The 15,130-nt window shown below is 49.4% G+C and overlaps 9 protein-coding genes across 9 annotated transcripts; 4 read left to right on the top strand and 5 right to left on the bottom strand.

Annotated features, from left to right (window-relative positions):
- Nucleotides 1–1,164: 1,164 nt before the first annotated feature.
- NFIA_025250 (RNA-binding protein LSM5) lies at nt 1,165–1,622 on the bottom strand (the record flags this gene model as incomplete). Its single annotated transcript, XM_001261349.1, has 5 exons — nt 1,165–1,203; nt 1,264–1,327; nt 1,441–1,468; nt 1,521–1,559; nt 1,607–1,622. The coding sequence occupies 5 exons, from the start codon at nt 1,620–1,622 to the stop codon at nt 1,165–1,167; spliced, it is 186 nt and encodes a 61-aa protein (XP_001261350.1).
- Nucleotides 1,623–2,635: 1,013 nt separating this feature from the next.
- NFIA_025240 (3'-5' exonuclease) lies at nt 2,636–3,843 on the top strand (the record flags this gene model as incomplete). Its single annotated transcript, XM_001261348.1, has 2 exons — nt 2,636–3,539; nt 3,596–3,843. The coding sequence occupies 2 exons, from the start codon at nt 2,636–2,638 to the stop codon at nt 3,841–3,843; spliced, it is 1,152 nt and encodes a 383-aa protein (XP_001261349.1).
- Nucleotides 3,844–4,209: 366 nt separating this feature from the next.
- pex10 (ubiquitin-protein ligase peroxin 10) lies at nt 4,210–5,343 on the bottom strand (the record flags this gene model as incomplete). The annotated part of the gene is made up of 1 exon (XM_001261347.1): nt 4,210–5,343. One exon carries the CDS (start codon nt 5,341–5,343, stop codon nt 4,210–4,212), a length of 1,134 nt encoding a protein of 377 aa, XP_001261348.1.
- Nucleotides 5,344–5,912: 569 nt separating this feature from the next.
- NFIA_025220 (EXS domain-containing protein) lies at nt 5,913–7,369 on the top strand (the record flags this gene model as incomplete). The annotated part of the gene is made up of 5 exons (XM_001261346.1): nt 5,913–5,997; nt 6,059–6,108; nt 6,178–6,860; nt 6,928–7,241; nt 7,296–7,369. The coding sequence occupies 5 exons, from the start codon at nt 5,913–5,915 to the stop codon at nt 7,367–7,369; spliced, it is 1,206 nt and encodes a 401-aa protein (XP_001261347.1).
- Nucleotides 7,370–8,074: 705 nt separating this feature from the next.
- NFIA_025210 (uncharacterized protein) lies at nt 8,075–9,157 on the bottom strand (the record flags this gene model as incomplete). Its single annotated transcript, XM_001261345.1, has 1 exon — nt 8,075–9,157. The coding sequence occupies one exon, from the start codon at nt 9,155–9,157 to the stop codon at nt 8,075–8,077; it is 1,083 nt and encodes a 360-aa protein (XP_001261346.1).
- Nucleotides 9,158–9,949: 792 nt separating this feature from the next.
- NFIA_025200 (Ac45/VOA1 transmembrane domain-containing protein) lies at nt 9,950–11,069 on the bottom strand (the record flags this gene model as incomplete). The annotated part of the gene is made up of 5 exons (XM_001261344.1): nt 9,950–10,089; nt 10,146–10,379; nt 10,439–10,543; nt 10,598–10,896; nt 10,975–11,069. The coding sequence occupies 5 exons, from the start codon at nt 11,067–11,069 to the stop codon at nt 9,950–9,952; spliced, it is 873 nt and encodes a 290-aa protein (XP_001261345.1).
- A 276-nt stretch (nt 11,070–11,345) lies between these two features.
- NFIA_025190 (rRNA-processing protein RRP17) lies at nt 11,346–12,082 on the top strand (the record flags this gene model as incomplete). The annotated part of the gene is made up of 2 exons (XM_001261343.1): nt 11,346–11,525; nt 11,591–12,082. 2 exons carry the CDS (start codon nt 11,346–11,348, stop codon nt 12,080–12,082), a joined length of 672 nt encoding a protein of 223 aa, XP_001261344.1.
- Nucleotides 12,083–12,389: 307 nt separating this feature from the next.
- NFIA_025180 (tropomyosin) lies at nt 12,390–13,145 on the bottom strand (the record flags this gene model as incomplete). The annotated part of the gene is made up of 3 exons (XM_001261342.1): nt 12,390–12,552; nt 12,617–12,921; nt 13,128–13,145. 3 exons carry the CDS (start codon nt 13,143–13,145, stop codon nt 12,390–12,392), a joined length of 486 nt encoding a protein of 161 aa, XP_001261343.1.
- A 575-nt stretch (nt 13,146–13,720) lies between these two features.
- On the top strand, nt 13,721–15,120 carry NFIA_025170 (uncharacterized protein; the record flags this gene model as incomplete). The annotated part of the gene is made up of 2 exons (XM_001261341.1): nt 13,721–14,264; nt 14,333–15,120. The coding sequence occupies 2 exons, from the start codon at nt 13,721–13,723 to the stop codon at nt 15,118–15,120; spliced, it is 1,332 nt and encodes a 443-aa protein (XP_001261342.1).
- Between the last annotated feature and the right edge of the window lie 10 nt (nt 15,121–15,130).

Raw genomic sequence — 15,130 nt, 5'->3', positions numbered from 1 at the left:
TGGGAGTTGTCTCATAAACCGCTCTTTGATTCTCCGGACATGCGTTGATGTTGCCGCTTCGCCCCCGTCTCGCTGTGCAAACGCGGGGAATAGCGGAACCTGTTATGTAATAGATTCCACACCGTGATCTGGGGAAGAATCTGGGGCAGAGAACCGAGCACAGCAAGACTCACCGGCTGGAATGAGTGGAATGAGTGGAAATCACTCCAACAATGATCTCGTCCAACCAGCCTGTTTGCATGGAGTCCAATAAAGATTCCGCTGCCAACCGACGGCGAGCGACCGAAGCAGCGGATGGAGTCTCCCCAAAATATCCGCGAGCGATCCACTCCGTACTGACGACACGACGGGTATTCGAGGACATGCTATTCGTCGGACTGGCCTTGGAGCCATCAAGTCCGTACCTTTTACCCCATACTCTACAAATCATGGTTTACGTCAAGAAGAATACGGGGAAGATTTACCCCAGGTTTTCCGCGTCTTAGCGACTAGTGTTCCCCATTCTCAACGATGTCAATCGTGCGGGCCAGTCTCCGCTCGTTGAAGGGGTTGATCAACGGCTTCAGACGGTCACGGTTTCCCCCAGGGTCATTCTTGGAGTGACTAACGAAAATAGCTCAATTGGATGTCATGATAGTCATAGGCTTCAGCCATACCCCTGCCACTGTCCAGACTCCTGATCAAAGAGCTTGAAGACCAGAGATTGAGTTTCTGTTTTTCAGAGTTCATGCTTGTAAAGCTTCCCGCTGCACTCACAGCTGTTCCCCTCGCATCTTGCCGAGAATGCCAAGTCAATAACGTCCGTATGGGAGTGTCCGTCTCTCTTCCATCTCGTCACACGTCGATTGTACTGCTTCTGTGCCATCCATTGAGACTATATCCTTTTCTACTCACGATTCTCGCAGAGTCTTGCAACCATGGACTGTACCCAGGCCGGTTCTCATGCTCTTCAGCGGTATCAGTGTTGCTTCTCAACTCGGCGAACATGCTTTTGCGAGGTCGCATTGGGATGAACCAAGTGAGAATGCAGTGGGACAGGAGACTGCAACTGAGCAAAGGGAACACTTTTGCTATTCAGGTCAAGTTCTATGCGATACCATTGTGACAGTCGTTTGCAAGCCATGTTCATCATACTGATCGAAAAGAAAACTGGAAATCAAAAAATCAGGAGCTGCCAACTGGTCCCTCGCCGCCAGGGATTAACTAAAAGACAACGTCAGAATTGTGCGATCGATGGCGTGAGAGGGACTTCAGCGCCCATACCATGCAGATATTGTTCCCGTTTAGCAGGATCTTAGGCAGCTTGACCTGCGCGCCAGAGTAATCGCTACAATATGTTAATGCTTACACCATCCTTGAAGCGCAGAAACAAAATAGGAGGCATCCTGGAATAGCTGACGGGCGTATGACCAGCATGACAAGAATGAAAGCATCACCTACAATTCAGTCACATCTTCCAGAACCATATCTGCAACAAATCAGTATCTATTAGGACCCTCACAGATCTCGAGATAACTTACTGACGTAGTCGTCGAATCCAAGTAATGTGCCGGAGAATTCTTTACTTTGTCAGTACATAGTCGTCGCAGCCACGGTAGTCACGTACCTTTGTCACCCTTCATGATAACCCAAATTCTCGATCCCACACACTTATCGATCAATTCTGTCAGATTGTTAATCACACAGGTCTATGTATACACGTGGTTATGAAGATTACCCAGAGGAAGGAGTTGGGAAGCCATTGTGCTCGAAGTCTTCTATGCTCAGAATCTAGCACACTCTCCTCACAGCTGCGCCCTTACACTTGAGAGACCACCTTTAATAATAAAGAGAGTATTTAGTATCAAGTGTTATGCGTCGTATAGAAAATGAAGCCTCAAGCGGAGCTTTGAGCGTTCCACCAGACGATCTTGGAGGGCAAGGGAGTAGGTTTATCCGTTCCGAATTCCAGCCCAATCACATCTATCGCCGATCCTTCTCCGCTCATCCTCAGTATCTCCGATCTGATACATCTATACAAACCTGCCAATGAATACATAGGCATGAGAAGATCGACTATCTGATTAATTACTACAGCGACCCCTGTTGGGATATTTCCTGAGGATTAGCCAGCCTATGCACGATACTGTGTAAATCGCTCACAAGGGTCATGTTACATCGCTCGTCTCCTCGAGTGAAGAAAGTCGGACCACTTCGAGTATCGCGTCGAGAGCTCGGGTCACGGCTTTGCTGACTGGTGTACATTCGCGCGGTGCATACTAAGCGTGTGGACTACCATGGTCTAACTAGTCCTAGCTTCAGGTACATTACCAGCAGATAAGAGCGCAGCATGATACCCCCCACACGCCTGTGTGGAACGTGCTTCCCAAGAAGCCTCGGGACACCAGACGTCAAATTTCAAAGATGTATATCCACATGCTGGGCTGCATCTCAGAATTCCAAAACAGGCACTTGGCTCTTAAGCCTAAAAAGGCACCTCGGCCTTCCTAGTATCTGTCTCGACTTGGCCCAGCAGTCACGGCAAACGCGTCCAGCCCCCACTTCGAGGGCTGTTGCCAAGAAGTACAATGGATTGCAGAACGACTTGAAGTTCTCGCATTGGTTGACTGCGCTTTGGCATGGAAAGCAAAGCTACATGCGAGCACATGCATTTTCGACGCTCTCCAGGGAAACTGCGGGAGGCGATCAAAGATTTCCTTCCACACGGCCTGACGAATCTGGCCCGGGAAGGCTAAGAATGAACTTCTGCGCCAAACACTCAAAACGCTCGTTTAGCAAGACCCTGATAACGCAATCAATAGCTAGTCCTTCCCACCACGATGGTAGTTCTGGTCATACCGGCCAATGCCAGTCGTACAGCAGTGCAGTTGTCTCACGGAGCATCAGGTCTGGGAATGAAACAAGGACCGAGACAGCAGTATGCGAGAAGTTTCTGGTTGCGCAACAGTCTCTTGCTTTAACCATTCCTCCGGGCCCCAAGTTCTGGAGCCACAGGCTGCGCAAGGCCCCGAGTGGGAAAGACATCATCGTGCACTATTGCAAGTCCCTTAAAAAGACCGAGGAAGTAGCAAAATACTTCTTGAATGATGATGTAATAGGCTTTGACATGGAATGGAAACCGCAGTCAAGCAGATCTGCCAGCATTCAGAACAACGTCTCGTTGATACAGATTGCAAATGCGGAGCGAATTGCCCTCTTCCAAATTGCGCTGTTCAAACCCGCGAGAACACCAGAGGACTTTATTTCTCCTTCTCTACGAAAAATTCTTGAATCACCAAAAATTACGAAGGCTGGAGTAGCGATTAAGGCGGACTGTACGCGACTAAAGAACTTTCTCGGTATCAATGTTCGTGGGATTTTCGAACTCAGTCACCTGTACAAGTTGGTCAAGTACTGCCAGTCAGATCCAGCGCTCATCAACAGAAGACCTGTCAATCTAAGCGAGCAGGTCGAAGAGCACTTCGGTCTACCTCTAGCAAAGGATGATGACGTCCGATGCGGCGATTGGAGCACTGCACTAAACTACCGTCAAGTTCAGTGTGAGTTTACCATGGACCCCATTTTGTTTCGAGTGTATTAATGGCTCTCTCTATAGATGCTGCAAACGACTCGTATGCATGTCTGTGTCTTTTCAATACTATGGACGCCAAGCGCAGGGCCTTGACTCCGATGCCCCCTTTACCAGCACATGCTGAGCTGGATCAGCCGATCCGCCTAGTAGAAGAGCTTGATGTTGGAACAACCAACAACAAGCCGGTTGAACCTCAGGTCATCAAGCCGGCAGTGTGTCTTGAGACCGAGGACGATGCTTCTAAAACAGCACCCTCCGCACGCACCATGTGAAATTCTGGAACCTGGAGTCCGAGATTATTTCAGGTAGTTTGTTGATATGATTTGTGTTGGAAAAATACCCTTGCGTAGCGTTCAGCGTCATTGCATTATAGAAACTGCGTTGCCAGTTTCCGGACATCTTTTACCAAGTCAAGCAAGCTATGTATACGCAAATGAGCGAGACTTTGCAAGTGTCATTGATTTCGTTTTGAATCAAAATGTTGAGATTATCATACAAAAAACTAGCAGTGGGTATATGTCACAAGCTGGTCAACCCGTCAACTTGCCAAGAAGCCATAATATCGAGGCTTGATGAGATGCGGGCGAATTGACACCCTGCACCGAACATTGATATGCTCATAATGAATGTACATTAATTCACCCCCTCAGCGGCAGGACCTTAGATGGTATTACCTCTTGTCGACAGAGTGGACACTCGGGCTTCTCGCGTACCCAATCGCGAATACACGTCCAACAGAAGACATGTCCACATGTTGTGACACTGGGATCTTTGTACAATTCCAGACAAAGCGTGCACTTGCTCTGTTGCCCGGAAGGAATCCACGGAATGACATTCGAATCTTCTGCAAGATCATATCGAGCTGCAGAAGCAGGAAGAAGCGGAAGGTTGTAAGGGTTCTGAATGGAGCGGATCAAGGAGTCATCGTGTGTCTTGGAACCAGCCACTTCGGTCTCAATACCCTCTCCCTCTTGTTGCATACTAAGACCGAGTTTTCGAATATGCAGAATGCCTTGTACCGCGATCTGAAGGACAAGCAAAACTCCCAAGACCTCATACCCTACTCTCTGTTCATTCTCCTCGAGTTTCTTCGTGAACACGTAGCGCAGTCCCCAGAAGCGTTTCGACAAATGGTAATAGGAGCCAGTGAAATAAAAGGTTGCTATACTTAGGGCGTAAATAGGTGAAAGCGAGGTGATCGAGTCAAGATGCTCGAGAATGTACTTCTGGACTCGAAGTGCGGTGAAGAAAGACTGCTTCTTCGAAGCATTTTTCTTGGTAAATCTTAATTCTTCTGCTTTCTGCTGCGCTTTCAGTTGTTGCCGGGCGATGCTACGCTCCAATTTCGCGCGTAGTCGCTGGCGAAACCCGGGGAGAATCCGCTGAAGCGCCCACGGTACTAGGATGCTACTCAGGATGTAACCCGCTCTTCGGTGAATCGCGGGGAGCTGAAGTGTATCATCTTCCAGTTGCACGAGATCGCAATACTCCTCTCCCAGAGTCCGATTGCCAATTAACGTCGTCAGTGAGAAGTATAGAATTTCGGTTAGGTGTTTGATGGCGTCCGAGTGGATATGAGCAAAGCGTGCGCCACGGAGAGAACGGATAATCGCTTGTGCCTGGTTGACCAGACTGGAAGTTAGGAAAACGTCCTTTTCATTGGAGCGGATAATATCCGGTGACGTTGCGAAGGGGTAGAAATGGGCGGAGGAGCTCAGACTCGGCGGAGATGTGGGAGTAGGTAAGGAGAGTTTGAGATCTTCGTCTGCCATACTTGAATCTTGAAAGTGGTAGAGAAGGGGCAAAGAAACGAGATAATCACGGTTAAGGAATCAATCAGGCAAGTAACATCGTGATATTTCCTGGAAATTGTGCTTCATCTCTTCCCCGTAGCGGAGAGCTCCCTTGTAAGACCGCAACTCGGCGATGAGTACGAAATGCCTCGGTAATTCCCACGTGACTCTAATCACGTTATCTCCAGCTCACGTGGGGCAGAAGATTCCATTTTGGATTTCACGACACTGCAGAAATCACACTAAGCCTACAAAGGACTGGCGCTTCCGAAACTAGAAGCCGCGCGGAGCCGCCGAAGCCGTCGTCTGTCCCTGAGCTTCTGCATCAATCAATTTACATAGAAGGTCTAGTCCAGCCCATGACGATTAATCTTTGGCAGTAATTTCTCACCCCTAGTCACTCTTTTGCTTCAATTCTAGCGCTTGATTCTCTTCTTGTTCGATTGGAAACAACTCCTCTCCATCACATCCGGCTTATTCTTCTCACCCTCGTCTTGTTGTAACTCCTATTTAGGTGCTGATTCGTAGCGCCGCTTTTTCGATGGAATATGGGTCCTGATCAACATGCTCAACTTGACGGCTTCAGTCTTTTCCTCCCTTTCCCCTATCGGGTGGCAGTAATACTGGTTGCTGGTGCGTATTTAACTCTCCAATCGGTCAATTATCATATGTAATATTAATATCCGTGGCTTAGGATTCTGGGGTTGGGGTGCTAACCTTCAATATCTCTCTCGGGCGAATATTGTGAGTTGTCCCCTCCATTCCCTCAAATACGAAGAATCTCGTACGGAATCATATGCTTACTCTCTCTAGGATCTACCGGCCCTCATCCGTTATCCCGCCCGTCAAACTCCTCAACAACCTCCTCACCATACTTCTACTTACCGGCTCGCAACCCTTTTGACGGCCCCTCTTCTGTTCTCCCTCCTTATCTTCTGGGTGTTTACCCACGGCTCTGCTGAGCGAGTGGAGTCATTAGACTTCATTCCGCAATCGTATCTATTTATATTCTTCATTCTACTCGTTCTGCCCGTCAACCGTTTGTCACGGTCTGGACGAAGTCGGTTTCTTAGGTCTTTGCGGCGCATTAGTGTGGGAGGATTGGCGCAGCCTCAAGATGGTAAATTTGGAGACATACTGCTGGCAGATGCTCTTACCAGCTACGCCAAAATCTTGGGGGACCTCTATGTTACATTCTGCATGTTCTTCACTCCGGATATTTCGAGCACCTCGAAACCGAATCGCAGTTGTGGAAACGATTATGTGGTCCCCATCATCATCGCACTCCCCAGCATGATCCGACTGCGGCAGTGTCTAACTGAATATCTTCGTGTGCACCGGGCGGGTCAAATAGGGGAAAATAAAGGAACACAGCACCTGGCAAACGCTTTGAAATATGCCACTGCATTCCCCGTTATTATTCTTGCCGCCAAGCTTAGGAATTACAATCCTTTGGAGTTCTATGAGTTCAGCGAAATGAGCGTTTCCCGGCTGCTGTATGTATAACCCAACTCTCTATGCTTAGAGCGGCAGAGATCGCAACTAACAATTGTTGTATTTCAGCACCTTCTTCACTTTCATCAACTCTACGTACTCCTTTTACTGGGACATAAGCAAGGATTGGGATTTGACTCTCTTCACTTCTTCTCGCGCCGATCCGGACTGTCCTTATGGCCTGCGCCGCCATCGATTCTTCGCTGATCGGCTCTACTATGCCGCAGTTCTTGCTGACCTACTCATTCGATTTTCTTGGGTCACTCGGTTCTTACCGGGCTTTGTCTGGCTTAGCGAGAAGGAGTGTGGCATCTTCCTGCTCATGGCCTTGGAAGTCGCCAGAAGATGGATGTGGGTCTTTTTCCGAGCAGAAGCAGAAATGAGTAAGTCATCATCTCTAATTCTGTGGTCGCTCGATGCTAATTCGGAATCTGCAGTCAGAAACAGTCGTGATCCAGTCATGGGCGACATCCTTCTCGGCGAGTTCAACCGCAAACTGGACTCCGACTGAAACAATTCCGCAGTCTTCACGGTTACCTCCTATCGATGACATGACACTTCCCCAAGATAGACCAATACGCGCTTTGCATACTTTCCGACTTCTTGTATGTTTTTCCAAGGCTTCGCTCGCGTCTTTAATCTTTATCTACGTGAGCCCTTTGCCTACCCGGTCGTTCCAACATTTCGCTCCAAGCTTCATCTTGGTTTTGAATTATGTCCGCTTTTGGCGGCTTCGTTGCTTTTAAATACTGACGTCGCAAGCCTTTTGGTCTGTATCATATATTTGAGCGTTCTGGAGTTGTCCTTTTCCGCGGTTTGATTGTCCTCTTTCCCGGTCTTTGAATCTCGTTTCTGTGTCTTTTTCCTGGTGTGCAATAATACACAGCGAGCATATAGACAATTATCAGGCTTATCATTAACAGAAGGCTAGTATCAACCATTGAGAAGGAAAAAGAAAAATGTACATAATCAATCACAGCCCTGTCCGTCTTGACTCAGCCAATCTGCAGTCAACTCTTTGAACCAAACAGGAGATAGAATGCCACGAGCATGGCCATGCGTGACTCGTATAGAGACATGAATATTAACTTAAGTATATGTTAAACGAGATCCCGTATGTACGGCTCAAAAGCTGTGAACCCGAGATGGGAAAAGATGAAAATTGGAAGAAAATAAGGAAACACAATGCATGTTTCAACGCGCGTTGAAGGCTGAATTATCTATGACCGTTGTCCGATTGAGGGGCATGACTTTCAAAAAGATCCTCCAGGAACGCACTGGGGGTTCTTCCATGGGTCGGAGAGGCAAGATTCAACGAGCTGGTGGAGCCTGCGACATACGAATGCCTGGTGGGGGGATCGTAGTGAGCGTCATGTAGGCCGCTAGGCGACAGACCCGGCGACCTAGGGGGGCTCGGATTAGATTTGGTGCGAATATAGCCCTGCGAGTGGGGTCGCATTTCTGGCGTTGAGTATGGGATGTTCTGACTCCCCGTGGGCGCAGCGTTTCCTGCAGCATAGTAGCCCGCCGGAAGGTAGCTGGATCCTCTGTTTCCGCTTGTATGCATTCCGGCGCCTGCGGTCGGAGAGAAGAAAAGACCGCTACCAGTACTGGGGATATTGGATGCTCTTGGATTGTAGCTGTTGCGGTGGTGTGGGGGAAGCTTTTCGAGTGACATGCTCGCAGGTACAGCGCGGGAATGCCTTGATGACCTCTTCCTCTTGGACCGAAGGAGTCCTTTCTTTTCCGAGGCGTGCATCAACGCGGCGCGGCGGACGGATCGGTTGACCGACCATGCGACGAGCCCACGCCATGCCAGCACCGCCAGCCCAATGAAACCTAGGGCTGCACCTACAGCAATGAAAACTGTCCCTTCGGGCGTGTTCGATTTTTGCATGTACGGCGCATCCGCTGTCGGTGGCACGGTCACCACAGGGAAACCGTCTGTAGAGGTTGCAGACGTTGCAGTCGAGCCCGCTAAGTCGGTGGTAGAGACTGTCGACGTTGTCGCTGCATCGGTAGTTGTAGAAGCATCCGTGGTTGAGGTTCCACTACTCGTCGAAGCTTCTGTAGTTGTGGCATCGGTCGTCGATTTCGAATCGGTGGTCTTTCCCGCGTCCGTAGTCGCTGGATCTGTGGCCTTCGTGCCCTCGGTCGTTTGCGCAGTAGTTGCAGCAGCGTTGGTATTGGGATCCTGCTGGGCAGAGGCCAGTTGAGCCAACACGACAATCAAGAGAAACAGAAGCAATGTAATGGAGCGCTGATGGGGCTTCGCACGCCCCACATTGAGGAATCTCATCGTCGGAGGGGGTTAAGCAGTCCTCAAGCGCAAGTATGTGAACGTTTCCTTTCAGACGAGGAGTATGAATCCCGACCAATGGATCACCTCGTTCAGCACATTGATAAAGTCCGTCGCACGCGCGATCATAGACAAATGTAATCAATCCCTCAAGAGGAGGTGCAGTTCTCTCCAGCAGGCCTTAGGGTGCAAGTCTGTACCAGTGCTCTGGAGCCAAACAATTCAACTCTGCGACAACGCTCGTTGAGTGAGAAAAAGGCCGGGAAGTCACTGGAATATTGAAAGGCAACGAAGAGCGAGGGACAGCTGCACAAATGCAGTTCAGAAACTTCGATGGAAATGGGGCTTTGGGTTAGTCTCACTACAGCCGTAAATTATCGATGCGCCCTCGCTGGACTGGTTGTTGACCCCGTGCCTGGCTTCTGCCTCAGGCGCCAAAGTCGAGGCTGTGGAGGCGGAGTAACCCACGTGATTTCTATATATAGGCATTAGAGTACTGTCCTACTCTTATCTTCTATTACGCTTATTCAAATTCATGAAGCCTTTTGCCATATGAATCCATGCTTCGTGAGAGCCGGATTCAGGTGTGACCCATCTTGATGATACTCCAATTGAAATTGACACGACAAATATACATGATATAAAGGCCAGTTGCATTGATACAGCATGCTGGGTTAACTCTCGGTTGGACCTTGCGCAGCTACTGAGGTCAGTTCAAATATGGTATAAGAGACAATGATAGCCAGTAATATGTTCGCTGCAATGTAATAATCCAATAATGCCAACGAGTGATCATTGCTGTTTCTTCTGCACGCTGGCAGACGTATCCTTTTCAAATGCCGCATAGGGAACTTCAAGGCTCGTAAGAGCTCGAATACCAACGTATAAGATCATCAGGAAGAAAAAGGCTGCAAGGAATCCCATAAAGAGACCTAGAAGTGGTCAGTCATTACATATGAACGTTGCAGAAAACCTTCAGAGATCGTACCTGGGGTAAGGTATTGGTACTCTCGGAAAAGAGATTTGTTAGATGCAGGAGTACTTTGACTTTCGTGGGCTGAGTAGTCCCGCTTCAGCTCCATGCGGAGAGGGTCCTGGTAACTGTCCTCGGCTTTATAAACGACACCCTCGGATCCCTCAAACTCCCTCGGCGATGTCACGTAGAGAAGCGTATACTTCTTCGAAGAAGGGATTCGGTCAATGATATCGGCAAGGAGGCCATCTTTGTCATCCGTCAGAACGAACATGCGATGTCAAAATAGGATGCATTCGATCACAAACCGTTGTCTGAAAGTTGCTGGGCTCGGTCGGCTCCTAGCGAGAGCATAGGAAAGTCCACATATATGATGCGAGGTTCCGCCCCGAACTCGGAAGGATAAGAGCTCGCTATATAGTCTTGTCAGGTTCGACCTCTAAAGCTTATAAGCCTCTCGAACTCACCAGATGCATCGATCAAAGTAGACTGTGCCCCGCATTCCTTTTCGATAATACTCTGGATCTGATTTGCCTCCAAAACACCCGCAACCTCCTTGACAATCATACTGGATCGAATTGCTTTGTCCTTCCCGGTCAGCTTTGCGCCCAGGCGGGGCGCGGACTTGCGAGTCGCGAAATCGCTGCTGTGTACACCAGGCTGAGACGCAATAACATAGTAATCCGATGGACAGGTGCTCAGTTGTGAACTAAGATCCTCCAATACACCGGTGGCGGCCTTGATATTTGATGAAGTAGCAAGTATCCTAGAAGGAGCTTGTTAGCTGGATGCAGGTATGTATGGCCCGCGACTCCGAAGCTCAAGTAGCTCCTGGACAACGTACTCGGACGTAGAAGCTAGGAAGAACGGAGATGTATCCCGGAATGCATTTGCACTCGCTGCTCCAAGAGCAAGCAGCGTAAGTCTTCCTAAGCGCATTGTGGTGATTTGACTGATTGCAAGCGAGCAGAATGCAGGCTGAGGATGATGTTGCTTCAGTAGAGCCAACCTGGAGGCTTGGCCGACGAGCTCAGAGGCGGTCGAGCCAACCACCGACTAGACAAGGTTTAGTTTTATCGGCCGCAATAACCATATCAGCAGCTTTTTCTTTTTCTTTTTAGTCCTATCCTTTTTTATGGATCAAAATTGAATACAGATTATTACTTTCGTTCTAATTGATTTTCTTAAGACCGACCATCACACAACCCCGGGAAAATGGGCCCACAAGCCAAAAAACGCAAGTTGACGCCCAAAGTCGAAGAGATCAATTTCGACCCTGCCGATCGGCAGGAATTCCTCACAGGATTTCGAAAGAGAAAACAGCAGCGGATACGGCATGCACAGGAACTTGCTGCAAAGAGAGCCCGAGAAGAGAAAAGGCTAGAACGGAAGAAGGTTTGTACTCATTGGTTCCACGGCCTGGATGATGAGTGAAAGCATGCTGACTTGACTCCAACCAGATCCGTGAAGAGCGAGCTGCAGAATATGAGCGGGCACTTGAAGAGCATCGGAGGCAGCTCGAAATGCTGAGGAAAGAAAATGGCGACAGTGACGAAGAAACAAGTTCCAGCAATGGGGATGTAGACGAGCAGGATGAATGGGAAGGATTCGCTGAGCCTCCTGCAGTGGACTACGAAGCCGAATATATCGATGAAGACAAATATACCACCGTTACTGTTGAAGAGATGGATGCCTCCAGAGAAGGCTTACTCAGGGCGGAGGAGGGCGACAAGTCAGACGAGGATGAGGACGAGCAAACGAAACGAAGGTCGGAAGCCGATGTCAAATCCACAACCACAAATTCAGCCGAGAAGAAAACGAAGGAGAACAACAAGCCAAAAAAGAAGAAAAAGAAGTTCCGATACGAAAGTAAGGAGGAGCGCAAAGTTACTCTTATGAAGCAGCGGCAAGCCAAATCGAGAAAGGCCAAGGCTCGGCGAGAACGAGAATAGCGATTCCCGACTTAAACTCGTTAAAGAACGCTTCGAGCAAAGCTAAGATATCACAGTGACTTCCATTAAATATGCTCTATGTACCTCAAACAATGAATATATGTAAAGGACAGGAAAGGGTCCAAGCTGCAAAGACGAGCCGATCTCCAGCATGAGATGACAATGGCGAAAGAGAACCTATTAAATTGGTTCCTGCCGAGAAAGAGAATAGCAAGAAGGCTGTGATTTGCGAATAAATCTGATATCCGTTGGAACAAAGGCTGGATCCAATATCTTTCCGAGTGTACGCCGATGTGCGAGATTAACTTTACACGTTGCTGATAGAGACCTCCAGGTCGTGGAGATCCTTCTGCAACTCAGCATACTTCTTAGCCATCTCCTCATACTTGCTCTCCCACTGATCACGAGAGGCTTCCAGAGCCTGCACCTTGCGTTCGTAATGGCCAGCCTTAACGTCGGTTTGGCGAAGTCTAGCATCCCAGAGTCAGCAAAATCGACCTTTGGTGAATATGGCAGGATAAGGCAGAGTCATACTTCTCGTTTGTCTCCCGCAAATTCCGGTCAGCTTCCTCGGCCTCTTCTTCCAGCAACTGCACCCGTCTCTGAAGGGCCTCGTTCTGAGTGTCGTGCTGAGCACTCTGGTTGGCAGACTCCTTGGCCTCCTTAAGCGCAGCCTCGAGCTTCTCGACCTCACCCTCCAAAAGCTGGTTCCGGTGGTTGAGGGATGTGATCTCCTGTTCCTTTGCCAAATTCTCTTGCTCCAGGGTCTTCACTTTAGCCTTGAGCTCTTCCACCTTGTTCTGGGCCTCATCAGCCTCGAGGCGGAGGGCGTTCATTCTCTAGAAGAAACATCTCCGTGTCAGTCTCAACCCTTCCGTCTAGAATATCATTTATTCAGAACTATAGTATTTGCTCGTCCTATGCTCCACTCAAGAAGATCTGTCCCTAGATAGGGTACATGAAGCAAGGGCGGAAAGTGGTGCATTTCCGTTTTCTCGACAGCTTTCAAGCTACCCCGCCGAAAGGGATCAGGGGAGAAGCTTACCTCCTTGATCTTATCCATTTTGGCAACGAAATAACTTATTTGCAACGACAAAATCTATGTATCAGAGAAAGTAGAGTGGGTTTGAAGGCAGAAAGGCTTTCGCTCAGCGAGAAACCAGGTGGAAAAGTGGACAACAAGGAGGTACGAGTTGGAGGGATGTGGTTTGGGAATTGGAGATCACAAGAGAGGAATAATAAGGCCTAAGAAGTGGAGGGCCTCCCTTACCCGTTTGGCGGTCAGCCAACAAAACACCTAGACAAAAATAGACTAGCCCCTGTTATCTATGTATTATTGATGTTCTGTGGCTTGACAGCCAGAGGCGCAAGGGGGGCCTTGGTGGGCCAAGCGGCACATGTTAACTCTTTCTGCCTGAGGCACTCAGGCCACCTGCCATTTCCCAAAGGTTCCTTCCGGCTCGTCCCAGGGAAAGCCAGTCTCGTCTCCACGGGCAACCGCCAAGAAAAAACAACTAGATGCGTCCTGCATCTAGAACTACCTTAGCTTAGACTACCTTAGCTAGCGACTTATGGTCACCACGACGCATACACGCCCATTCCGACTTGAATGAGTATCATTGAAAACCATACATTGCCATGCTGGCTCTTCGTGACCAGGAAAACCTGGTGCATACTCACCAGACTGTCGCTGCAGCTAAACCCTTGAACCATGGCGTGAAGCAGTCGCAACCGCGAACCCCGGGAGCCCGCGCACCGAAAACACCCTTCAAGGTGCCTTTGAACGATGAAAATGACCCTTTGGCGTTTGGAAAGAAAACAGTAAAGGCTGCTGGCAAGCAAAAGGAGAACACAAAACCCGCCAAGGATGCCTTTGTCACTCCGCTGGGTATGCAGGAGAGAGACCCCAGCGAGAGGATCGAGAAGGCTAACGAAACACTGGCAATAGAACCTCGCAATCGTGCACCTCTTGGCATGAAAACGACCAATGCAAAGGCGAGAGGCTTACAGACCCCAGCAGCGCCGGCAGGCACTATCAAGCCAGAGAAGACGAACAAGAGAACCTCTACCCAGAAGATCAGGAAATTCTCGCCACTAGTTGACCAGCCCAAGATTGAGGTACAGGGTGAAGAGAGCCAGGATGACGTGCCCGATATTGAATATATGCCCCCCAAACCGAAAGGTGAGATGCACATCGGTCTCGTAATGGCCTTGAGTCGGAGAGTTTTAGCTTCTCTAACATTCTTGTAGAGCTCCCGGATATCCCTGACGACATTACTTATGACACGACATTTCCTCAGTTTCAACCCAAGAACTTGGCCTTGGGATTGGAAAGTGTGTACGGAGACAATCAAGTCGGAGAGGATGGTCTTACCAAACGACAGCGCAAATTCCAGGAGGACTCAATTGCGTTCGACAAAAAGGTGGACGAAATGATCTTGAAGCAGCTTGAAGAGATTGGATTCGAGGACAAGACGGAATTGGACCCTCCCAGCGAGCCTCATGTGGAAGAGGTACCTAAACGACGCCTCGAGGTGCGCCGTGCTAAATCGGCTATGACGAAGCCCAAGTATACCAGCAATATCTCTACTGTCCGTGCTCGCGATGCAGTTGCCGCACTGTCCAGGGTTGAGCCCTCGGGTGCACGAGCGAGGCCAGCGGCGATGTCAAAGCCGAAACCCAGAGTCGCATCATCTCTCTTGACATCTAGGAGGCCCCGAGTGCCGAGCAATCTGTCCTCCATGCGTCACGCTGCGGCCACTGCCAACTCCAAGACTACCCTGGGCTATTCAAAGGGCCGGGCTGTGTCCTCCAGATTGCATGGAAAGCCGTCAACTACTCCGGAGAGGTCGGTCCTGTCGCCTGGAACATACATCGAATTGTACGGGATGCCTCCGCTGGGTTCGGAGATGTGGTATCGCTGCAAGGCTGCAGGCTGTTTTGATAGCGAGGAGGATCGACTGGCGGCCGAAGCTGAAAGAAATCTCCCGACCTTTGGGGAAGATGAAGAGGCGCAGAATTTCCAGCTCACGCTTTGAGGTTGGACAA

Source organism: Aspergillus fischeri, genomic scaffold (genome assembly GCF_000149645.3).
Source record: "Aspergillus fischeri NRRL 181 1099437636263 genomic scaffold, whole genome shotgun sequence".
Classification (NCBI taxonomy): Eukaryota; Fungi; Ascomycota; class Eurotiomycetes; order Eurotiales; family Aspergillaceae; genus Aspergillus; species Aspergillus fischeri.
Note: the sequence above shows the minus strand (reverse complement) of the source record. Positions and strands in the feature narration are given on the sequence as shown.